This window comes from Hyperolius riggenbachi, chromosome 3 (genome assembly GCF_040937935.1).
Source record: "Hyperolius riggenbachi isolate aHypRig1 chromosome 3, aHypRig1.pri, whole genome shotgun sequence".
Taxonomy (NCBI): domain Eukaryota; kingdom Metazoa; phylum Chordata; class Amphibia; order Anura; family Hyperoliidae; genus Hyperolius; species Hyperolius riggenbachi.
The window spans coordinates 288,621,601-288,647,961 of record NC_090648.1 but is presented as its reverse complement, the minus strand read 5'-3'; the positions used below and the strand labels follow the sequence as shown (position 1 = coordinate 288,647,961).

The 26,361-nt window shown below is 43.2% G+C and overlaps 1 protein-coding gene across 1 annotated transcript in view; it reads right to left on the bottom strand.

Annotated features, from left to right (window-relative positions):
• The window catches only part of TFEC (transcription factor EC), a 200,746-nt gene extending 179,519 nt beyond the window's left edge, over positions 1-21,227 (bottom strand). Inside the window, exon 1 of the mRNA XM_068272728.1 lies at positions 21,087-21,227. Coding sequence (XP_068128829.1) covers positions 21,087-21,113 — 27 coding nt within the window. The 5' untranslated portion in view covers positions 21,114-21,227. The remainder of the gene's footprint in view (positions 1-21,086) is intronic.
• Positions 21,228-26,361: the final 5,134 nt, after the last annotated feature.

Genomic DNA, 26,361 nt, shown 5'->3' with positions numbered 1-26,361 from the left:
GGAGCAGACCTGCCCTTTAAGGGGATTTTCTCTTAGAGAGAAAATCTTCAGTTCTGTCAGAACTAGAACATACCAAGAAGCTGTTCTATGGACAAGGCCACAGGTCTCCCTGACCTGTGCATGTACACCACTAGAACAGTAAACATCAGCCATATTTACCAAACACCAAATTCTTGTATGTATGTCAAAGGCCTCATTGAATATTAATCAAGTAGGTGTGTGTGATGACACCACGAGGGGGTCCACCAATAGTCTGATCTAGGGGATGGCGAAGATGATGTCATATTTAACTCTTTCCTAGTCGGTATTAAACCACGAGTGAGCGATGGGAGCTCACTCTGCTTCTTACTTTCACACTAGCTCTCAATGCTGACTGGGACTTCTAAGTAATTTCATTCTATATGTAATCTGATATAATGTATGCTGTACATAGGTAGTCTAGTGTAACGTAGGTTAGAAAGAAGGTACCTGATTATCTTCAGCAGGAAGTTTAATAAAGAAGCTTGTAACGCAACATGAAGATTGGCGTGGCTAGGATATGATGAACTGTATCTATCTGTATTTCTGTTTCCTGAATAAATAACATGAATATTGAAGAAGCCTGAGAAAGTCTATCTCCTGCTTGCTGTGATGAGTCGTATGTGCAACTCTTGCTGATGAGTTGCTGGTGCCGGAAAAAGGTGATTAGAATTTAGAACAGTTTATAACAACTTTGGGTTACAACCCTGCGAAAAAATATCATTATAATATCGCAATTGTGCTACCAAACTGCAAAACAAGAATGTCCATTTTGTACATCTTCTAATTAGCTTGATCTGCTAAACTATTAAAATCCAATTGTAAAATTATACATTTAATACAATGTAATGGCATATCTTTGGTTAAATAAATGTTTAAACTATGTTGCTTTATTGTACTATTATCCAAACATTTAAGTCAAAAGAAAGAACAGCTTGCTGGGTTTGAAACCACTTGCTTCTGCCAGCATAAATAATTTAATTTAAAAGCTAACAGCGTGCTAGCAATTAGTATAGCCTTTTAGTCGTTATTTAATAAGTCGTAATTTGCAAATTTAAATTCATTTTTCTAAAATGAAAAAGAGCATAACTGTGCTATACTCTTACTTCACAGAAAAGAGGACTAATCATTATACAGCATCTTCAAAGTAACCGACAAAAGTCATTTCACTAGGCACCAAATCCTGCCGACTAAATAGCCTACAGATATGTAATTAAAGCTGAAACAGAGTCTACAGTTACTACGAATTAAAAAGGGTCAGCTATGACGTCTCATAAGAGATGGCTTAAGCCACAATTGTTCAAGAAGGTCAAATTTTTTTGATAATTTTTTTTTGAAGTTGTTTTTAAACCCTATTTCAAACTAAAAAATGAATACTCTGTTGAAGAATGATGCAGAAAAGAAAAAGCTTTGGGTCAATTAAAGTAGCATGTCTACCGTCAATATGTGTATTGTGAAAACAGGGAATAAAGAAGCCTTAAAAACAACACATTAGAGGGGTTATTTAAGTTAAAGGAAGCTTTGTGCAGTAGTAACAGCCAGGCTGTGACACTTTGTTTTTGTTTAAAGGCCCCACATGAATAATAATTTCATTGTAAGTATTAAATATGACATTAATACAAGGGTATTAAATATTACATTAATACAAGGAGAGTTAAATAGTAATTTCTCTGCAAGTGCAACTACCAAAACACTGGCAGTAGTCTGGAAACCAAAGCTATCTGGATCCAATCACACAAAATTGTTGTCACTCGGCTTCAGTTGTGAATTAATATTTGGGCTTTAGGTGAATCAAACTAAATCACGTAAGGGGCCAAAATCTAAAACATAGTCTAAAGTCACTGGCCAAATTGTTTATTAACCAGTTAATGACTACAGTGATTGAGATCTACGCCCTGTATTGGTGGGCTCCTGGCTGGCAGGGCGTAGATCTCAATCACTGTCCGCAGTGCGCATCCGCCGTTTCCGCCGCTACCCGCTGATCGTGCATCTCAAACCTGACGATTCTCGCCGCATCTCACAGGCTCTGCCTGTCTCTATGACGGCAGAGTCATGTGAGCCGGTCAGGAGCCGATTTCATTGGCTCCTGGCCCTGTCTTTCAATGTAAGCCATTCCCATTGGCTTACATTGAAAAACAGGGTCAGGAGCCAATGAAAGCGGCTCCTGACCGGCTCACATGACTCTGCCGTCATACACACGGTAGAGTCTATATCCTGAGGGTCTCAGCGAGCAGCGATGACGTCGGTTGCGGCAGGTATGTGCGGCGATTCGTTGGGATTCCATCGGGATTGGACCAGCGGTCTCTGGTCTTTAAGTGCCCAGAGACCGCTGGTCCTTAAATGGTTAAGATTTAAAATGTATTGAGCAGTCTCAAACTAACTGGTATAACTATAGTGACCAATGGGGTAATATGGACACTTGTTCCTCCCCCTTCTGCAGAGCAGCGCAGGGGAGCAGTTTAAGGGCTTGTTTCCAATAGCCGCCAGGCACGGCTGCGAGATGCATGGCAGCACTTTCTGGCCTGCAAGTACGCAGACAAATCCCAGAAGCCATGCCACGCACAAAAAATGCTTTAATGTCGTCCTAATCGGTAAGGCAAGCGTTTCGGAAGGCGGCAGCATTATCTCCTATGGCAGAGTTTCCCTGCATGATTTGCTTGCAGGGAAACTCTGCGGATTCGGCCCGATTTCAGCCTCAGTGGAAACGGGCCCTAATGGTTAGGTGCTCCAGTGCTGTTTCAGCTCTCCTGTGTTCATCCTGGCAGCCATATGCTCTATACTGCATAACTTTGGCTCCGAATGCATGTCACACGATCAGGAGTCAGAGGTATGCAAGCACAGAGCATGTATCTGCCAGAAAGCACAGAAGAAATCTGACGTAGTGGTAGAGCAGGTAAGGGTTCCTTTCCATGCAGCACAGAGCCCTGAGTTACTCCAGGTGGGGGGTGGGGCTTGCAATCCCATTCATTATACTGAATGGGAGTGCGGGCTGAAGCACACCAAATTGCAGCACACCATGCATGGCAAATCAGTAGCGTGGCAATTCAGTGGGGAATTGCAGCACTTGAATGGAAACGGCGGACAGTGCAGTCTATGCACTGTCTGCTGTCCCTGCGATCGCATTTCCATAAGCGAGCATGAACGCGCGCTAAATGAAAATGAGCCTTAAATGTCACACTGCTCTGCTGCGCTACTCTGCTATGTAGGGAGAGGTTGCCAGATGGAAAAGATGTGTTTGGCTAAGTGTGTGTGTATTTTTCCAGTCACACAGGAGGTTTGGATACAAGGAGCGGGCTCCATGCTAATTTCAGCTGGGCGGAGGGGGGGGGGGGACCCATGGATTGTTGCTATGCCCTGACTAAAACTGACTATAGGCCTCTATTCACTAAGATCATGCTGGAGATAATAAGGCAAGAGAAAACTTGCCACCACGCAGTGAGAGAGTTATCTTATCTCTTCATTTCTTAATTTACCTACTCTGTAGTTATTGTCACACGTAGTTAATTAACAGCATGTCTAGAATTCTGGAGTTATTTTAAGGATTGAAGTGTTAACTTAAAGACAGTAGAGTTAACTGAAGGTTTGCCTGAGGTAAAATGTTTCCTGAATACTACATGCCTCATCACCATGGTGATAACTATAGAAACGTTATTAAAGACAGGAGATAAGCTTAGTGAATTGAGGCCAATGTTTCAGCCAGAAAAAATGTCTCCAGTGTGCTCCTTGGGATGGGAAGTCAGTGTGCTGTCACTCTTTTACTGTGATGCACATTTGAAGCTCTCGAGCGTCACATAAAATGACGAGTTGGGCCGGTTTCCACCTACGGACCTTGTACCTCGGACCTCGTGGACACCTGTGGTTTCAGGTGATGCTTTACAAGGTGGAGGAAGTATAAAGTGGTGGATACCTAGTGATACACAGCCTAACAGTCATCATCCCTCCAAGCACTTTATTAAAGGCAAAATATTAAAGCTAATCTCCAGGTACATATACAGGTTATGCTAAACTTGGCCAAGGTGTCTGTTCATAATCATCTCAACCTTGAATCTAGTGTGTGTACAAGTGTTCCCTGAGCTTACCCAAGCTTTAAATAACAGCAAACTCTGAATGAATTGTTCCCCTGTGTAGTCCACTAGTTGGAAGCCACTCCATCGTGCGTTGTGCTGTTATCCCTGCTCCCCTCTCCATTGCTATAATACACATCACTCTGCTACAGTACAGTGAGGCATCTATGGGCAACAATCACTGTGTGTGTCTGCACTCTAAAAATAACATCTGTTAGTTAAGTAAGCAGAGTGCCATGTTATGTTTTGTGTCCATTTTTTGTAACTGTTTGAAAGTTGAAGGTACTTGATCTTCATCAGTGGTTAGGAGTAGGACTGCAGTTCTGACATCAACTAACAACAAGCTTATACACAGATAAAAGTAAGCACTTCTGCAGAGTGTCTAAAGAGGACTGGGGAGGCATTCATTCTTGGTGCAAACTTTAAAGGGGCACTATGGTGAAAAATTGTAACATTTAAAATATGTGCAAAAATATACAAATAAGAAGTATGTTTTTTTCCAGAGTAAAATGAGCCATAAATTACTTTTCTCCTATGTTGCTGTCACTTACAGTAGGTAGTAGAAATCTGAGAGAAGCGACAGGTTTTGGACTAGTCCATCTCTTCATGGGGGATTCTGAGGGATTTATTTATTTTCAAAAGTACTTGGTGAATGGCAGTTGCTCTGCCCAACTGCCAAAAAACTGTGTAGCAAGCAGGGAAGCTGGCCAGCATCACTGTTTCAAGAGAGCCCGAGGTGGGCTCAAAAAATAAAAAAAGTAGGCTACCTGATCGGCAGCACTCAGTGGATCAGGTAGCCACAAAAAGCGCCGCTCCTGTGGGCCACAATGGCCCACTTTCACTTGGGTGACCCCTGGGTCATGACGCTGCACTGAGAGACTGTGTTGTCTTTCATAGCGTGCAGGAAGGCGAGGGAACGGCAGGAGGTGCGGCCAGGAGGAGAGGAAACCTCGTAGAAACGCCCCTGGTGGGTGTTTTAAACAGGGAATTCCTCTCTCATCTGTTTACCTCCGAGTTAGCGACAAATCTTGTCGCTAAACTCGGTGGGCTATAGCACGACGGTGGGGGGGGGCAGAGAGCAGCGGTTGGAGGACACAGAGCCATGTCATTAGGCAGAGAACATGGCTCTGTGTCCCATCTGCTCCCCAAAGATCCACCTTGGGTTCTCTTTAAATCCTTTTTAGCGAATATCTGTATAAAGAATAAAAGTCTTGCTGAGAATCCCCTACGAAGATATGGACTAGTCCAACACCTGTCACTTCTGTCAGATTTCTACTACCTACTGTAAGTTGCAGCAATATAGGAGAAAAGTAATGTATGGCTCATTTTAGTCTGGAAAAAAATGTGCTTCTTATTTGACTATGTTTACACATATTTTAAATTTAATTTTTTTTTTGCCATTGTGCCCCTTTAATAGAGACCATGAAGCTGGAACCTCACAAGACAAGTCCATTCAAACCTGTATTTATTGTTGGCTGGATAAACAATGAGTAATTAGAATTTCTTTTAAGTTTAACTGGTGCTTGCGTCATCTATTTCCACCAACTTTCTATCCCTATGATTGCTTCAATCTTCAGGAACCTAATATAACTTTTACTAGGTAATATTTAGCCAAATATTCAAAAATCAAATATGTGATGTCACATAACCACAATGAGACTGAATGATTGAAGATACAGAAGCAGGCAGTAGCTAAATAACAAATGGAGTCCGGAAGGTTAGAGTGAGGAAAGGTAGCTATAATATTGACCAAAGTGAGGGAATACCCTAAATCAGTGATGGCTAACCTTGGCACTCCAGCTGTGAACAAAACTACAAATCCCATCATGCCTCTGCCTCCCCGAGTTATGCTTAGAGCTGTCAGAGTATTGCAATGTCTCATGGGATTTGTAGTTCCACCACAGCTGGAGTGCCAAGGTTAGCCATCACTGCCCTAAATTCTAGAATGGTAGTAGTACTAGAGTGGCCTGCTAAAGGAGACAGAGTGTGTGTGGGGGGAAAGAATGTTTGACAGACTGCTGGGGGATACCTATGTGACAAGAAAACCAGACTGGTAGACAGTGACTAGCAAGGGGAAGTAATGTAGTAAGAGCATCCATATTAGCAGTACTATAAGAAATGGGAGAACCATAAAGGGCAACAGTAAAGGCACCCTTGGTTAAAAGTATGGGCAACAAGTTTACCTATTTTCTCATGTTAAAAAGAGGTAGAAGGACTTATATTCAACAATATTTGTATGATGCTTTACATATACCCTTATCTTTTCCCCTTTGTGTTCTGTAAGCCACTTAGGTAAACTCAAACCAATTACAGCAAAAGCTCACCACCTCCTGGCCCACCCTTACATGTCATTGCAGCAGCATGGTAAGCCTGATAAACCTATATACCAGTGTTTGCTATGATTTGCTGTGCACAGCACGTGACGCTGCCTAATGAATACCTGAGCTAAAAATAAATTCAAAAAGAGATGAAAAAAACACAATTTCTAAGTAGGATTAGTACTATGCTTCATGCAGAACAGGATTATCCACCAGGCAACATAGGCAGGTGTTTGGGGCCTTGTGGGTGCCAAGAGGCCCACCTGCCTCCTTTTCTGACCTCTCTCCCCTTCAACTTACCAATGAGGCCACGAAATGGCCACACATCTACCTTGCCTAGGGCCCCATTACATCGAATCCATCCATGACTTTATGTACCATTGTTTATGTCATGTGTACCTCTGCCTGGTTCTGATAAAGTTTAAACATGCATTTCTGCTCTAACCACCTTTCAATCCATGCCACACACTTGCTCCTCCACCCCCAAAGCCATACGCACAGGCCATATGCCTTGGATAAAGGTCAATCCACATTCAGAAAAAACGACATAGAAAACAATAGCATGAGCTAATATTCTATCTAAAACCTTTTAAAGAGGAGCTGATCTCAGAAAAAAACACATATATAAGTGTGGCTATTTTGAAGCCAATTCTGATGTAATTTTCTCCCTTAGTCTCCTCTGCCTGATTTGCCTGCCCTTCACTATAGAAAGTGCATTGTCTCAGCATGAGAAATATTGGCAAATCAGAGATTAACAGAGGTGTGGGAGGGGAAAACAGGAGGGAAAGAGGCTTCAGCCAATCAGGCTGCTTTAGTTAAGTCTGAGGGGGAGTACAGAAGCAAAAAAGGACAACCCAGCATGCCCTGCAACTTCCTTTTTGTGTACCAAATTTTGTTTGTACCAAATAAGAGTCAGGTAAACTGGGGAATGATCATTTATCAACAAGAAAAGTAATAGAGATTTTAATTTTTGGATAGCCCAGTTAGCATCCGTATTACTTGTTTACCAGATAAAAATAAAGAATTGATTTTTGATTTTATGCCCAAGAGTTACTCACATGCAGCATGGGTGACAAGGGGGGACAGCAGTAACCAAGCAGCCCATTTCCCATCTTCCAGTATCATGGCACACCAAAAGCCTTTCAACTTTAAAGAAGTAGGGGAACTTTGCAAGAGGGCACAGAAAATCCTTCACCTCCTTGCACAGTACACTTGTCCCATTGTTGAAGGACAATGGCCTTTTCACCACCCCTTTTACCCAAATAATAGTAAAATGGAGAGGGATTTGTGGTGGAATTTGAAAGTGAATTATTATCTACCCCTGCCAGGAAAGTAAATACTGGACTACTTTAGTAAACCTAAGGGTCCTTTCATACTATGTTTATTGCATTATGTCACAATGAACAATGTATTCAAATTGCAAGGCATATAGGGCTTTCACATTGATGTTGTGCGTTTATGCATTAACACAAAGCATGTTGTACGTTTAACAGGTAGTGTGTGCATTTACAGTGGCAGTGAAGCATACTTTCATTGTACTATATGCTTCATTGTGCTTCACTGTGTAGTTGCACAGCATGTGTAACATGCAGTGTGACTTTGTGGCGGCACTAATATTGTAGCGCAACACAATCTGCACAGTGTGAAAGGACTGTAATTGTCACAAAGCGTTAGAAATTATGTGCACACCAACACCATGAAAAAATGTAAACCAATCTGTGTATGACACACTTCCACAGATAAATGTCACAACAGTTTTTTAACCTATTTTGGTTCCTGGACGTAGAAACTACGCCCAGGAACCATGTGCGCTACCGCGTGCTCCCGTGGCCGGTCACGCGCGTGCACGCGTGCTCCCGGCCCGCGGTTCGTTAGCCAGGCAATCAGTGAATCGGGCTATGGTGCCCGATCACTGATTCCTCTCCCCCGCTGAAAAAGCGACAGCTTCTCTCGGAAGCTTCACTTTTTCTGGCTGTAACGTACCCCAAGTGTGTGTTACGTTTAGAGTGACGTCATGTAAACAAACTCATGGCCGCCATCTTGTGGCCAAAAAGTAAAACTACAACTAAAAGTAAAAAAAAATAAAATTCAAACACACATTTACATTATAAATCACTTGTTTACATCCCACCCTCCCAAAACTACCCAAATAAAATGTTTAATATAAAAAAAACAAAAAAAACATTACAATAATAAAAAAAAAACATGTAAATATTTACCTAAGGGTCTAAACTTTTTAAATATCAATGTAAAGATGAAATACTTCTATATATTTTTTATTTTAAACTTGTTAATAGTGATAGATGCAAAACGAAAAAAATGCACCTTTATTTCCAAATAAAATATTGTCGCCATACATTGTGATAGGGACATAATTTTAACGGTGTAATAACCGGGACCTATGGGCAAATACAATATGTGAGTTTTAATTATGGAGGCATGTATTATTTTAAAACTATAATGGCTGAAAACTGAGAAATAATGAATTTTTTCCGTGTTTTTCTTATTCTTCCTGTTAAAATACATTTACAGTAAAGTGGCTCTTAGCAAAATGTACCCCCCCCCAAAGAAAGCCTAATTGGTGGCGGAAAAAACAAGATACAGATCAGTTCATTGTGATAAGTAGTGATAAAGTTATAGGCTAATGAATGGGAGGTGAACATTTCTCAAGTGAAAACGACGGAACGCGAATGGGTTAAATTGTTAAAGAGAATCTGTACTCTAATGATGGTCTGTTTGTGAAAAGGAATAGATTTCTCATGTAAAAGGGGGTATCAGCTACTGATTGGGATACAGTTCAATTCTTGGTCGGAGTTTCTCTTTAAGACCCATTTAGGACTCTTTCATCCTATCCTATAACTAACGTTGACCAGACCAGGCACTAGACATTAGGAAGTGGAGGATGAAGCGGCATGATCAGTTAGGACTTTGACAAGAAATAAAAGGTGTTCAGTAGTCATAAAAAGCCCTCGTTCACACTATACGCATTGCTGTGTGCATTTCAGCAGCGCCTATGGTGCGCGATACACAAAAATAATAGAAGTGCATAGACTGCACTGTCTGATGTTCACACTCAATGTGGGGTTGATTCATTAAGCTGTGCTGTTAAGCAAGTGCAGCTTAATGAGAAGACCACAAGTTCTGCACACGCTACGCGTGGCAGTGCAATGTAGCGTGCGTTGCTAACTAATTCGTGCTTCTTGCTAATAACAGCCGCTCCACCGAGCCCATCCTGAGCCCTGGCGGGTCCAGTGGCTTTAATAGATGTGATCCCCGCACTTTGATTTGCCCAATAGGCTGCCTGTCACTTGAGGGTGTGTTCAGTGGAGCGGCCATTATTAGCAAGGAGTTAGCAATGCATGCTACGCTGCACTACCACGCTTAGCGGATGAACCCCTATGTTCTGTGCAGAAATGCAATGTAATATCCCACTGCTGCACGCATTTGGGCAAACTGCAGCGCTGACCCACTCACTGTAGTAAATGGGATCAGCAGCGCACAGCAACTCCGATCGATGACGTGCGATCCAATTGCACAGCCATCTGCTTTTGCTAGTGTGAACAAAGCCTAATTACTGCTCTGCCTTCATTTGTGCTAAACCCCTCTTACAGCTTTACTTCGTTTCTTTTTTTGTTTTTCCGGTTCAAACATTTATTGCAGAGATGGCTAAATATATCACTATTTAACCACAAAATACATCTGTATCACCAAAGAAGAGAATAATGTTACTACAGTATGGCACACAAATGGTATGAAGGAACTATTTTCACACTCCAATTACATTTACCATGGTTATAAACACTGAAGACATAAAATAAGATGACTGTTAACTATATGAAAAGAAAGTCCACTTTGTGTGTCAGCGTCCTCTTTGGATCTCAAGCCTTTGCTGCTGATTTTTGAATGGGGCTTTTTGTAATAGTTATGCAACATTCTATTATAGAAAAAGTGTATTTTTATAACCAAGGACAGCCGGACAGTGTCTTTCAGTGCGTAGTGTACTAAAAATAGTTGTGGGCGTGCATATGCCTCAATTAGTTTACAATGGGATTATATTTGCCTGAAACTATATAACATGAAAATTAAACGTTTTGATTGCTTTCTATATATGGAAATGTCCGATATAATTTTAATTAACATGTAAAAAGTGCATCAAGATTACCTAAAAATGTCAGTTTATTCCTGAGTTTGCATGTTCTATGTATAATTGTATAACACACTGGACCTGATGGTATACAAAGAAATGTTTCCACTTTTTCTAATTCCAATTCAGATCCATAGGATTTTTTTTTTTATTATTATTCTCTTGAATCTGGAAAGTATTTTAAGTAGAAACAAAGTTAATTTCTCTTTCTGTATAGCATCAGGTCCCTTTTGCTCTTTTTTTTCATAATCATAGGAAAACAATGTATAAGTTTTCCTCAGCGCTGTTATCACCCCAATCCTGTAGTTCCAGCCTGCAGCCACCCAGTGCTCAACAAGGGTACATAGTGTCCACCACCACAGAACAAACAATATGCCAGGCTTAATAGGATTTATTGTAATAGGGGTTTAAAATTTTATTCCAATATTTGCAAAGATTAAAAAATTACAACAAAAACAACTTACATTGTGGGGCCATGCACACTGGACCCAACTGCATACATATAGCTCATAAGGTATCTGCACTGAACTTAATCAAAGTGCACCTTAGCATATACCAATGGTGTGTTCAGAGATAGCCCGTCTCTCCTTCCCTACCAGGTTTCGCTCTATGCCGTCATCAGTGTGCATGGACCCACAATGTAAGTTGTTTTTGTTTTAATTTTTTAATCTTTGCAAATATTGGAATAAAATTTTAAACCTCTATTACAAAAAATCCTATTAAGCCTGGCATATTGTTTGTCCTGTGGTGGTGGACACTATGTACCCTTGTTGAGCACTGGGTGGCTGCAGGCTGGAACTACAGGATTGGGGTGATAACAGCACTGAGGAAAACCTATACATTTATTGCAATTCTACTTTGGATCGGAATTTACCTCTGGCAGCTATTTGATTACACCTGTGTGAAGCGCTCGATCAATCCCTCTTACTTACAACATAGGAAAACAATGCCACTAGCAGCATAAAGAAATTAATCTCTCAGAGGCAGTAATATGGACTATATTTGAGCTCTTTTAAAGGATAACTGAAGCGAGAAGGATATGGAGTCTGCCATATTTATTTCCTTTTAAGCAATAGCAGTTACCTGGCTGTCCCGGCTGATCCTCTGCCTCTAATACTTTTAGCCACAGACCCTGAACAAGCATGCAGCAGATCAGGTGTTTCTGGCATTATTGTCAGAACTGACAAGTTTAGCTGCATGCTTGTTTCTGGTGTGATTCAGACACTACTGCAACTACTACTAAATAGATCACCAGGGCTACCAGGCAACTGGCATTGTTTAAAAAGAAATAAATATGGAAGCCATATTTTTTTCACTTAAGTTGTTCAGTAGTCAGCATGATATGGAATACCTCCCAGTCGTCTTAGCAGTGAATTAGAAACGGCTATAACATCCATATAATATCTGGGGAAGTTTGCCATCCAAAATCCCTTCTGGTAGTCAAGTAGGGGATATGTAGCGAGAGCAGCCTAGGTTTTCAAAGCAGCATCTTTATGAGTATAACAACCATTCTATGACCTTGGCCTCAATTCACTAAGTTTAACTCCTGTCTTTAATAACTCTTCTGAGCTGTTTTACAGTTATCACAATTATATCACTATGGTGATAACTGTAAAACAGCTCAGAAGAGTTATTAAAGACAGGAGTTAAGCTTAGTGAATTGAGGCCATTGTCTGACGAATTCCTGATCAAACACACCTAATTCTGCTTTATAAAATACTGAGTAAAGATGAGCAAGCACAGTTTCACGAAAAAGCAAAACTGTACCCACACATGTCCAAGTAGGAAGCTGCTGTGGAGAGGGCTTATTTACCTACATGATGTCCTCTTGCTGCAGCACTCCATCCTCCAAACACTTCCTGTTTCACAGCGGAAGAGTTCTGGAGGATGTTATCTAGGTAAATAAACACTTTTTGCGGTGGCCCCCTCCTTAGACAGAGTTGGTACAGTTTCACTGAATTTGTGCTCACTCATGTACTGATTAGGTGATCACGAATCAAATCGTATTGAGGAAAAGTATAGAAAACACTTCTGTAATCAACTCTCTCCTCTTGCAATGTGGCCAGTTGGATGATAAAACATTACGTCTAAGGTCATTGGAAACGAATTAATAAATAACTACAATATTTTTTTACCATGCCAAAACAGGTTTAAAAGTGAGGAAAATGAAGGAGCAGTCCTGGCTTTACTGGCACAAAGATACTGTGGGCATCAGGTTGCTTCCATACTCAAAATTTGGTCAATTTGCCAAATGTGCATGTAGGCTGACCATGTGAACTCTTAACTCATATAGTTTCATTTTATGTTATGTTTGTATTGCTGAGGTTCACTTCAGGGATGTTTTGAATAGTGTAAAATATTATCAACAATCTAAACAGTGAATGCTGGAGATGGCTGAGGTGTACAGTTGTGTAATATTGGAAGTTGAGAAAGAGACAACACCCTGAGAATAATACATTGGCAATTAGCTGAAAAAAATTCCAATGTTTCCAATTACTCTTTTTCAAACAAGAACAGCTTACCATGTGCAGATATGAGAATGTCATTAAAGGACAACTGAAGCAAGAGGGACTGCCATATTTATATCCTTTTAACCACTTCACCCTAACTGGATGAAAATTTTCATCCAGTTAGGGTGCGTGCACTCCCACGGGTCGCGTGTGCTTCCGCGGGCCCCCCCGTGTGCGCTCCTGCCGTTAGCCCAGCCATCAATGAAAGGGATTATAAATCCCTTTCACTGATCGGATCCCCCCGGAGAAAAGCCGACAGTGTCTCTTCAGACGCTGTGGCTTTTCTGAGATCAAAAAGTTCCCCGTCTTCATACTTCTTCCTGGGAGCAAGATCGATCGCTCCCAGGACTTTTTGACTGTGGCCATCTTGTGGCCAAATAGCAAACTACACCAAAAAACACTTTGTATTGAATAAATAAATTTTTAAACATTTAAAATCCCCTGTTTACCTCCCACACCAAAAAATACCCACATACAAGTTTTAATAAAAAAATAAAATAAAAAATTACAATAATAAAAAAAAAACATAAATAGTTACCTAAGGGTCTGAACTTTTTAAATATTCGTGTCAAAGGAGTATATCAATATGATTTATTAAATTTTGGGCTTCTAAATAGTAATGGACGCAAATTGAAAAAATGCACCTTTATTTCCAAATTAAATATCGGCGCCATACATTGTGATAGGGACATAATTTAAATGGTGTAATAAGCGGGACAAATTGGTAAATAAAGTACATAGGTTTTAATTATGGTAGCATGTATTAATTTCAAACTATAATGGCTGAAAACTGAGAAATAATGATTTTTTTCAGTTTTTTTCTTATTCTTCCTGTTAAAATGCATTTACAGTAAAGTGGCTCTTAGCAAAATGTACCACCCAAAGAAAGCCTAATTGGTGGCAGGAAAAACAAGATATAGATCAATTCATTGTGATGAGTAGTGCTAAAGTTATTGGCAAATGAAAGGGAGGTGAAAGTTGCTCAGATGTAAAAAAAAATCTCAACCCTCTAGGCTGAAGTGGTTAAACAATACCAGTTACCTGGCTTGCCAGCTGATCCACTGCCATTAATACTTTTAGCCATAGACCCTGAACAAGCATGCAACAGATCAGGAGTTTCTGACATTATTGTCAGATCTGACAAGTTTAGCTGCATGCTTGTTTCGAGTGTGATTCACACCAGGGGTCTAGTCCTGGGAAAAGAAGTGAGTGGACTCACTTGGAGAACCCCTGCGGCGCGCCAAAAATGGGCATGTGCAAGCACACCATGGGCGTGGTCATGGGTGGGGCCAAATATACATGACCTTAGCAGTGATGTAAAAGGTCTGCCGAGGAAGTTTGAGCTCTGCCGTAGTGTATCCCCCAAAAATAGATGTAATCTGACAGCATTTCACCAAAAAGACACATAATCTGGTAGAAGTTCCTCCAAAATACAGATAATATGGAAGTGGTTCCCCCAAAATAGACAATGTGGCAGCAGCAGTTCCACCAACATACACATAATTTGGAAGCAGTTCCCCGAAATACGCGAAACCTGGCAGCGGATCACCCAAAATACACGTAACACCCAAAGGACATATAATCTGGCAGTAGTGGTCCCCCAAACATACACAATCTGGCAGCAGTTCCCCAAAATACACGTAATCTGGCAGGAGCCGTTCCCCTAACATACACATAATCTGGCAGCTGTTCCCCAAAATACATAACAGCAGTTCCACAAAAATGCAGATAATCTGACAGCAGTTCCCCCAAAATAGGTACCCCCAGGTAGCCAGGTCTATAGGTGTCCCCAGTATAAGTAGCCATGAGTATAGTAGTCCCCAGTATATGTAGCCAGAGGTATAGTTGCCTAGTATATGTAGCCAGGGGTATATGTGCCCAGTATATGTAGCCAGGGGTATATGTGCCCAGTATATATAGCCAGGGGTATATGTGCCCAGTATATATAGGCAGGGGTATATGTGCCCAGTATATATAGCCAGTGGGATATGTGCCCAGTATATATAGGATATGTACAAAAGGATCCGCAAGCCAAGTAGTGGTAGAAAATTGCTGGTATTCTTTATTCAGGAATACCACATGGCAAATGTAGTAAAATCACAAGGTTCAACTGACGCGTGTCAGGCTTACAATCTGCCCTTAGTCATAGTTAAAAAACTTTTTTAGCTTTTAACTATGATTAAGGGCAGATTGTAAGGCCGACACGCGTCAGTTGAACCTTGTGATTTTACTACATTTGCCGTGTGGAATTCCTGAATAAAGAATACCAGCAATTTTCTACCACTGCTTGGCTTGTGGATCCTTTTGTACATATCCTTGGACTGGCTTGGCTTCCCAGATCCTGCACTCATTGGTTGAACTGGTAGGGGGTTTGAGCGTTTCGATTTCTACAATTTGTCCCAGTATATATAGCAAGTGGGATATGTACCCAGTATATATAGGCAGAGGTATATGTGCCCAGTATATGTAGTCAGGGGTATATGTGCCCAGTATATGTAGTCAGGGGTATAGTAGTCCCCAGTATATGTAGCCAGGGGTATATGTGTCCAGTATATGTAGCCAGGGGTATATATGCCCAGTATATGCAACGAGGGGTATATATGCCAAGTATATGCAGCCAGGGGTATATATGTCCAGTATATGTAGCCAGGGGTATATGTGCCCAGTATATGTAGCCAGGGGTATATGTGCCCAGTATATGTAGCCAGGGGTATATGTGCCCAGTAAATGTAGCCAGGGGTATATGTGCCCAATATATGTAGCCAGGGGTATATGTGCCCAGTATATGTAGCCAGGGGTATATGTGCCCAGTATATGTAGCCAGGGGTATATGTGCCAAGTATATGTAGCCAGGGGTATATGTGCCCAGTATATGTAGCCAGGGGTATATATACCCAGTATATGTAGGCAGGGGTATATGTCCCCAGTATATGTAGGCAGGGGTATATGTGCCCAGGTAGCCAGGTGTGCCCCCACCCGGAGGGAGCAGCGCAGAGAAGGAGAGCTATAGGGACAGCGGGGATGGGCGGACATCTCCCCCCCCCCATCCCTCACCTTCATGCTCCCCTTCCTGCCTCTCCCCTCCGGTGTTTCGAAGTGTCGGGACCCAGCGGCGAAAGTGGGCGGAGACTTACCGCGTTCCAGTCGCAAGGGACGCTCCGCTCTGTGTGCTGCTAGTCTGGTCTTCTAGCCACACACAGAGCGGAGCGTCCCTTGCGGCCGGAAGAAGGCGGAAAGTCTTCGCCGCCGGGCCCGACATTTCAAAACACCGGAGGGGAGAGGCAGGAAGGAGAGCACGAAGGTGAGGGATGGGGGGGGGGGGAGATGTCTGCCCATCCCCGCTGTCCCCATAGCTCGCCTTCTCTGCGCTGCTCCCCTCCACACAAGCCAGGGTGAACGGCGTCCACGCTGAAGAAAAAGTGGGTGGACGCCGTTCACCCGCGTCCACGCAGGACTCGACCCCTGATTCACACACTACTGCAGCCAAATAGATCAGCAGGGCTGCCAAGTAACCGGTATTGTTTAAAATGAAATAAATATGGCAGCCTCCATATTCTTCTCACTTCAGGTGTCCTTAAAGAATTATCGCAATTAGTAATTTAGCTAAAATAATAACAATGTTTGTAAAAGGCTTTTGGGCCCATTTCAAAGCGGCTGGAGCACTCACAGCGGCTGATAGAGGGGGAGGAAGAAGATTCTGCGCTGGAAGCATGGAGAGGTGAGTGACTCACTTTGGGCTTGCACAGCTCCCTGAGGGAGGGGAATGGAACCACATACTAAAGGGAGCGGTTGGCATATACTACTAACGGGAAGCTTGGAAACCTATACTAAAGAGGGACTTTGTGATAAGATACTGCAATTTATGGGGGATAAATTAGATTTGCCTATGGTCTGCTCACATAAGTCCTGCCTATTGGGGTTAATAGAAGACTTGCCCTTAGAGAGACTCTGAGAGTCTAAATTCACTTTTTTAACATGCAGTCATGTTAAGAACTATAAGCCCTGCTAAAACGCCGCTATCCCGCGGCAAAACAAGGGGTTAATACCCCCAAATCCCCTCTGCAAAATCCACAACTTTCTTGGTCGTGGATTTTGCTGCTAATGGAGTCAGAGCTTTCAGCTGCAGCTCTGCCTTCATGCGCGTTAATCGGCGCACGGATCTCCACCTCTCCCCCACTTCTCTCTGTGAAGGAAGATTGAGAGGGGTGGGGAGAGGCAGCGATCAGCTAGGATTAGCTGGCCCTAAGAGGCAGAGCTACAGCCATAAGCTCTGCCTCATCAGGAAGCGCTCACCGGAGGTAGGAGAGGGGATTTGGGGGGTATAACCCCGTCATTTTGCCACATAGTTAGACAGGCTGGCACCTGTCTAACTATGCAAACAGGAGGGGGGGGGTGTCTCCTGAATACAAATGGGGTAATGGAACTTCCTGGTAAAATGGATCACATGTGAGAGACACCAGCTGGAGTGCTCGCAGCGGCTGAAGGAGTGGGAGGAAGAGGATTCTGTACTGGAAGCATGGTGAGGTGAGTGACTGACTCTGCTCTTGCACAGCTCTCTATGCTAAACACCCTACACCAAAGGGGGGCTTGGCAACCTATATTAAAGGGGGGCTTGGCAACCTATATTAAAGAGGGAGCTTGACACCCTATACAAAAGGGGGACTTGGCAACCTATATTAAAGGGGGGCTTGGCAACCTATACTAAAGGGGGAGCTTGGCACACTATACAAAAGGAGGACTTGGCAACCTATATTAAAGGGAGGCTTGGCAACCTATACTAAAGGGGGAGCTTGGTACACTATACAAAAGGAGGACTTGGCAACTTATATTAAAGGGGGGGCTTGGCAACCTATACTAAAGGGGGAGCTTGGCACCCTATACAAAAGGGGGACTTGGCAACCTATATTAAAGGGGGCCCTGCAATCTACACTAAAATGGGGCTTGGAAACCTATACTAAAGGGGGTGGCACCTGTCTCACTATGCAAACGGGGGGCAGCATTTGTCCAACTATGCAAAAAGGGGAGGGGGTGATGGATCCTGTCTAACTCTGTAAAAGGTGAAAGGAGGGTGGCATCTGACTAACCATACAAGGGTGGGTAGAGGGCACCTGTCTAACTATGTAAAAGGGGGAGGGGGAGATTGCACCTGTCTATTTATGTAAAAGGGGAAGGGAGGGCTGCATATGGCTAATTAACTATGTAGAAGGAAGGAGGGGGGGGGGGGAATACTTGAGTTTGAACACCTGGCCTGTATGCGTGTTCTGACACAGTGATTCAGTAAAAATAAAGCATTTGCATGACAACCAAGCAAGCACCCTTTAATAACAAGACATAAACATGACACCCTCCATATCATTCGTACTGCAGGACTCCTTCAGTGCTTCTTACCGCTACTGAAACATTATGATATTTAGTATAAAAACTAGAAAAAGGAAACCTGCATTTAGTCTAAAATATACAACCTTAAATCTATGTACAGAATAAAACAAGAAGCGTTTGCAGCAAGCTGGGTCTTTCAAGTCTGTTTAGTATATGTAGAAAAGCAAAAGCTAGTAAAGCATTGCCTTCTGATGTGGGAGCCTCTTTTAATTAGGGTGAATAATTTGGAATTTGCACACTTAAGAATGTCTTCCTTTTTTCACAAATTATACTACTCAGTCTAATGTAATTTGAAAACTTAGTTAGCAGTGATAGAATGTACAGGATCTAAAAAGTACAAGCATCTGTAAATATGTATATGATTACCATGCTACCAACAGCACAGCTAACAATATATCATCCTGAAACAGAACTAGTAGCAGAAGTAGCAGAAGTTATAGTAGTAACAGTTGTAGCAGCTGTTGTGGTGCCTGAATAGAATTTTATAAAAAAAAGTCTGATTAAACTGTAGTGTATATAGTGCTCAGAAATTACAAAAGACCTCAGTGGGAGAAATGTATCAAGATATGAAGACTAGAGTGAGAGATTCATATCAGATAACCAATACAATTAAAAGGAAGTCTCTACCATAGTACCTCATAAAGGACATTTTTGGCTTCTTACGTGGCACCTCTGTCTTGGATGTTTTATTTTCCGTTTCTATACACTGTGCATGCAGATATCTCACCATGTCATGCATAAGTAGCAGCTTGACTTGCATAGGTTAGATGGCAGATTATATTGTAGCCTTATTTGATAAATGAACCATGCAATTGTAAAAACAATTATAATGATAGAAAATGTATTTTTTCAAATGCATGGCTATAGATAAAAATAGAATTACTATAAATAGATGGATTGAGATCTTTCTGGCTATAGAACATTACAATACAATTCTTGGTTTGGAAAAGAAAGTCACTTGTTTAGGGTTACAAGAAGCATATACTTGTATACCAACTAGCAAATCACTTAGAGCGGATATTACTAGGCCTGACCTTGAGGCTTCTTTCTTTCTTTCTTTCTTTCTTTTTTATTACGTTACTTAAGCTATTTTTGTAATCTTTAAATTCAATGTATTTATTTTTTATTTAAATACAGTAATCAGTACTTTAATAAGTATTACATTTTTGGCCTTTTCTACTGTCATTTCTTTCATCAGTTGAAACCTTCATATTTACCTTATGCCGGTTTAGTGATCTTAGCTCCTGCTATATTTTCTTTTTTATTTTGCACCTCATCCATGTAAAATTTGACTATCATACAAGAACTCTCTGATCCCAAACAGTTCATGTTCCCATTTAGTCTTCACATGCATGACAAACCTGATTTGTCTGTATGACATTCCAGCACAATTCATCTTCAGTGTTCTTACATAGACATCTAGTGTATATTCACTTAACTAATTACATGCAGAAAATACGGAAATTAGTTTGAGAAGCTCTAATTTAGATGGAAATGTTCCTGCACACTGTAGTACATGTTCTGTTAATTTAATCTTTGAAATGATTAGACCATTCAGCTAGTTCGGATGAGGAAGGTTAAATTCATACTACATTAAAGGTGTGGACATTGTTGGAATGTTAACTTGAAATTAGAAAATCCAATAAACCGAGATTAAATTAGAAAATGCTATAAATGAGATAAAGTATAAATGTTTCATTTTGTTGGCAGATCTTTGTTGTGTAATGTGGTGCAAAATACAATTCTGATGTAGCAAAATTAAATGTAGTTGGAAGTGCTGGTAGTAACAAAAGAATATATGACTGACATAGTTTCCTGCACCACACATATGCACCATGTTGTTAAAAGAGTAGAAATAAGCATATAACATGGTAGGGTTAGTGAGGCTGAGAAATCAATGCAAAATAGATACATAGATTCGGGAGCAAAACAACCAATCACAGTCCTTCCTTTATTTAACAGCTGAAACCTGATAGGTTGCTCTAAGAAACTGTTGAACATTTGCTCCATTTTCCCTAAATCTTGATAAATAAGCCCAACTGTGTTTATTTCTGCCTAGGTCAAGTTGAAATAGACATGTTACTTGTGAGGAAAGTTACGTACTAGGTGACCGAGCAGAGAAGGACGAAAGGCGAAATGCTTAGTGGATTCAGGCAGAGAAAGGGGTTAAAGAACACAGAGGCAATAATTATACTGCATAATTTGTATTACTGTAGCATTGTGGGTTCAAGAAACAGAATGAAATAAAATATACAATGAAACAACATGACAGTAAATTATCTGTATTTATACTATTGCTTGTGGTGTGTTTTATTCTCTTTATGATATATATATATATATATATATATATATATATATATATATATATATATATATATATATATATCCTGCTCGAGGGGTGATTTACTCCATTCCTCCCATCTTCGTAATTCAGCAAGCTCACAGGGGGTTAAAATTACCATCGTTTACCTGTGTCGGTCCGTTTTACCATGTTAAGCCCTAACATATGACAATATGCTGAAGAGGCCTGCTCCTCCCAAGACATGCTGCTCATTTTATATGAAATTGACAAAGACATTCTGCCAGACCACACACAAAAAAAGCCTAGGAAAGTAATATTTTAACAGCAAGATAATAAAATGTTAAGACATACCTGTCCATACCAGCTGTATTCCAGCATTGTAATGAGGCGCTCCTTTGACAACTTTAAATATCTCAGGTACAGTTTTCAGACGTATGTTCCTTACAATTTAGTTATTACTTTTTCCTTTTGTGGGAGTGTGATTTGATTTGAAAGTCTTTCCTTAGCCACCAGCCCAGTTACAATCATAGCTTTGTTGAAGTGTTGTGTTCTTACAGCTTAAACCTGTTGATAATGAACCTGAACCTATTATTTTGAGTCAATGAATTGAAAGAAATAGGGCAAAGAATGAAAGCCACAGGGCCAATTACCAACATTCTTTGATGTATTACTTGCTAGCACCCACCAAATCACTTTGTGTCTTTGTCTTGATCCCCTCTGTTATTCATTAATTATTCTGGAAGGGTTAGAGTTCAGATAACTAATTGCGCAGACAGTCTTACTTGGTGGGGATTCTCCCTATACTGACACTTTCCCCAACTGTGCCCAGCCACCTTGCATTACGCCAATTAATACAATTCTTTGCATATTTGTACAGTATCCAAAACACAGGTTAAATCTTTGTAATGTTTTCGCAAGGCTATCCAGAGACGAAAGTTATATTGATGTACCATCTGGAAAATAATTCATGTTCATAATATTCTTTTCCACGGATGCCCCTTGAAGTTGGCCTTTATTGCTCAATCTGATTGCCTGCTATGTATGAAAGGACTAGAGCTCAGCCAACAGCTAATGTGTAAGATGAAACATGCATTTTCAATGTCCATATGAGTCTATGCCTCAATGAAAGAATTTCTGATGTAGTATGTATGATTCACATTAGTACATCCTTGTTTTATATGTGTTACGGCCAGAACCCGAAGTGTGGCCACTTCTAGTTCTGGCCGGCCACTTCGGGTTCTGGCCGGCCAATTTGCGAAGTGGCCGCAGCGCAGCGGCCAATGTTAGAAGTGCAAAGCTACACTTATTTTACGGCCGTCTCGCTGCGGCCAAATGTATTAAAAGTTGCTTAAATTTAATTAAATATAGCCGGCGGCGATGTGATAGATGAAGCCGCCGGCTTTCGCACTGCCCCCCCCCCCGCCTCTCTCCTTGTCCCCGCCTTCCATACAATACGGAGCCGCCGGGAGAGTCGTTCGTCGCGGCAGGGGAAGCAGAGCGGGGAGGCTGCAGACATTGCTTCTGCCAGCGCCCGCTCTGCAGGAACGGCAGGATTCCCCTGCCGCGACGAACGACTCTCGGGGGACACGCGTGTCCCCGCCCGGCTGCTCCGTATGTCGTATAGGAGGCAGGGGAGAGGAGAGAGGCGGGGGGGGGGGAGGAGAGGAGGAGGAGGCAGTGCGAAAGCCGGCGGCTTCATCTATCACATCGCCGCCGGCTATATTTAATTAAATTAAGCAACTTTTAATACATTTGGCCGCAGCGAGACGGCTGTAAAATAAATGTAAACTTTCCATTTCTAACATTGGCCGCTGCGCTGCGGCCACTTTGCACATTGGCCGGCCAGAACCCGAAGTGGCTGGCCAGAACTAGAAGTGGCCACACTTCGGGTTCTGGCCGTAACATATGTACCAAGAAGAATAGTGATAAGAATACAAATCAAGACTAAGTGTAAAGGTTTATGAGAGACAGCAGGTGTTAACCTACAGTACGTATCTTGCTCTGGCATTCTAATCCTACCTAATAATAGGCAAGTGTCCCTGCGTCTGGCCGTGTGTCAGTGCTTTTTAGCACTGCCCATGTGCAGGGACAAGACGCAGAGACACTCCCGAGAGCCAGAGGAGGACAGTGGCAGAAGGGGCAGTTGTGTGTGCGCGCGGCGGATTACTGACAGACCTAGCCCATTTTTAAACGGGCTAAGGTCACTAGTTTATCATAAAGAGAAAGTTCAGCAGGAGGGCATAGAGATCCAAGGTAAATAATTAATTATGGATTAAATAAAAGAATTCTTAAAGGGACCCTGAGCTGTAAACCCTCCCCCCCCCCCAAAGTTTGGACTCACCTGGGGCTTCCTCCAGCCCCCCATAGCCCGCGAGGTCCCCCGGCATCCTCTTCTGCTCTTCCTTGGTCCTGCAGGTGGCTCCGGTAATCGGCGACTTCAGGTGAAGTCGCACGTGTGCATCCCTGCCTCGCGCCGGTCATGTCATCACGCCGGTCGCCGTAAGCATCCTGTGCATATGTGGGATGGGATGGTAATTGTTGCACATGAAAGTAGAGTCACAATAAAGTATGTTTAGGGTCTGAAAAAGTATACACACAATCTTGTTTATAACTTTTGAAGCAAATTTTTTTTAGAATACTCATAAATCTAAATTGCAAATGTTTTACCTACTGGATGGCCAGACCAGTCCAGTCCACTTTCTGGTATTCTCTTTTGTAACTTCTCTTTGTACGTTCTGCTAACTGCTAAACCCCGTTACAGCTATGATTACATGATTTACAATTGATAATGCTGAGTGCAGTAGCTATGAAGCTGTGGGCCCCAGTGCAAGTTTTACATTGGGGCTAGTGATGGGCGAACATCCAGATGTTCGGGTTCGGGGGGTTCGGCCGAACATGCCCCCGATATTCGGCATGTTCGGGCCGAACCCTGAACCCAACCCGAACATGTCCCTTTGGGGCCCCTACAGGGTCCCAGCATAAAGGGAGAGCATGCCCCGAGCGCGGTGGGGGGTTGGAAATGCCCCCCACCCCTCCCCGCTAAGCTCTCCCTTCTGCTGGACCCTATAAAATTAAATAGAAGTCCCCCAAAGTACCTGTAGCAGGCTGGCAGGAAGAGGACAGGAAGCGGGCAGCCGGCGATCACAGGCGCTAGTACCATGTGGTACTTCCGCCCTCTCTCTGACGCACTTCCTGTTTACATTTGTAAGTTGCGTCAAGAGAGAGCAGAAGTACCGCGATGATGTGTACGAGGGTACGCGTCATCTACATGATGACACGTACCCTCGTACGCGTCATCGCGGTACTTCTGTTCTCTCTTGACGCGACTTACAAATGTAAACAGGAAGTGCGTCAGAGAGAGGGCGGAAGTACCACATGGTACTAGCGCCTGTGATCGCCGGCTGCCCGCTTCCTGTCCTCTTCCTGCCAGCCTGCTACAGGTACTTTGGGGGACTTCTATTTAATTTTATAGGGTCCAGCAGAAGGGAGAGCTTAGCGGGGAGCATTTCCGACCCCCCCGCGCTCGGGGCATGCTCTCCCTTTATGCTGGGACTCTATAGGGGGCTTTGTTCGGCCGGACACGGCTGTGTTCGGCCAAACACAGAAGGCCTGATCGGGTTCGGGCAGCATGCCCGAGCACCCTCCCGAACACCATGAGGTGTTCGGGGGGTGCCGAACCGAACCCGAACAGGCCAAAATACGGACGAACCCGAACAGTGGCGAACACTGTTTGCCCATCACTAATTGGGGCCCCACAAGCACTCCATACATAACAATTGATATTCACACCAAAACCTGCCAAGGACAACTACAGTGCCAGAGGTGCATGAAGGGGATATGAAACAGTGTGTTAATGAATACTACTATTCAAAGCGTCTATAGAGGTGTATATTATCTGCACAGGACCAATAAAGAGCTTATCATGTGGTTGAGGGTGGGCCCCTCGAGGCCCCGATGTGGTTGCAACCTCTGCACCCCCTATTGCTACACCCCTGATAATGCTGTCTTGTCTGCATTTTGTAGCTGCTGTAGGTTACAATGAGAACAATAGGTTTAGGGAACTACATTAAGAATGACAGTTTTAAACTGGTACTACGGATATCTCCATTTTGCTTAGAGACTGTAGGTTCGTTCTTAACCTGAATCCGTTCTTAAGTCGGGACATTGTGCTATCTCTGTCCCTTGTGCCTCCAGTATTCCCCTCTTTGTCTCCTCTGTCTCCCTCGTACCTCCTTACATCCTCCTTTTGCCTCCTTATATCCCCCTTTTGCCTCCTTATATCCCCCTTGTGCCTCCTTACATCCCCCTTGTGCCTCCTTACATCCCCCTTGTGCCTCCTATCCTTTGTCCCCTTAAGCAGAATAGGCACAGCGGAAGCATGGAGACTTCTCACCTGTTCCATGGTGGTGAAAGGTCTAAGTGTGCTCGCGGGAAGCTGCGCGGCCCATCCTCTCTCCATTCACTGGCAGCTCCTCTTGCGTCGCATAATGACGCAATCAGGAGGAGCCGCCACTAGGAGGCTCTTCCTGATTGCGTAATTACGCGACTCAAGAGGAGCCGCCGGAGAACAATGAAAGGAGAGAGGACGGGCCGCGCAGGTTCCCGGGAGCACACTTAGACCTTTCACCACCATGGAACAGGTGAGAAGTCTCCATGCGGCTTCCGCTGCACCTATTCTGCACAAGGAGCGGGCAAAAGAACAGGTAGTCCACTGCATCGTGACAACATTGTGGCAATTCGGTGGGAGTTCGTATCGACGGTTCGTTCGTAAGTCGGTCGTTCGTAAGTCTGGAACTACCTGTATTTGGAACAGGAGACAAGTACAGTGCTAATAATTTGAAGAACTGTTTATATTGACATGAGTAGGGGCGTAACAATAGGGGAAGCAGCCCCTGCACCCGCGGGAGGCCTAGGCAATCCTCTGGGGCCCGCTCAGGGCTGTTTTGGGGGAGCAGGAGGGGTTGCAGCATGAGGGGAGAGCATTGCACATTGGTGGGGAGGGGGGACAGTCCCACCCCCTCCCTCGCCTCGGGCTCTCCTCTCAGTGCTCTCCCTCTATCACTGGCAGCAGCGGTGGCAGCAACACATACCACTATCCACCGTAGAGGTCTCCAATCTCTAAGTGCTTCACGCTATTTCCTATTTAAACAGGAAGTAGCGTGAAGCACTTAGAGATCGGAACCTCGCAGCATGAGCGGAGAGCATTGGACATCAGTGGGGAGGGGGGACAGTCCCCCCCTCCCTCACCTCGGGCTCTCCTCTCAGCGCTTCCCCAGCATATATCACTGGCAGGAGCGGCAGCAGGCAGAACACATACCTCCATTCACCGCAGAGTTCTCAGATTTCTAAATGCTTCACGCTACTTCCTGCTTAAACCAGTTGAGGCAGCTGGTTGGAGCCATCTCTGCCAAGAATCTAACTTGTGTACCCCTTGGCAAGCAATCTGCCTGGCTGATTGCCAAAAGCTGGTGAGGGCAGTGTTGTCCTGCTCACCCCATCCATACTGTGCCACTTTGCCATGCGCTGCTCTGTTGGCGCTGCTCTGTTGGCGCTGCTCTGTTGGCCCTCCACATAGCAACAGATGCCGCTGACCTTGAGGCTACCAGTCTATCCATACAGCCTCGGC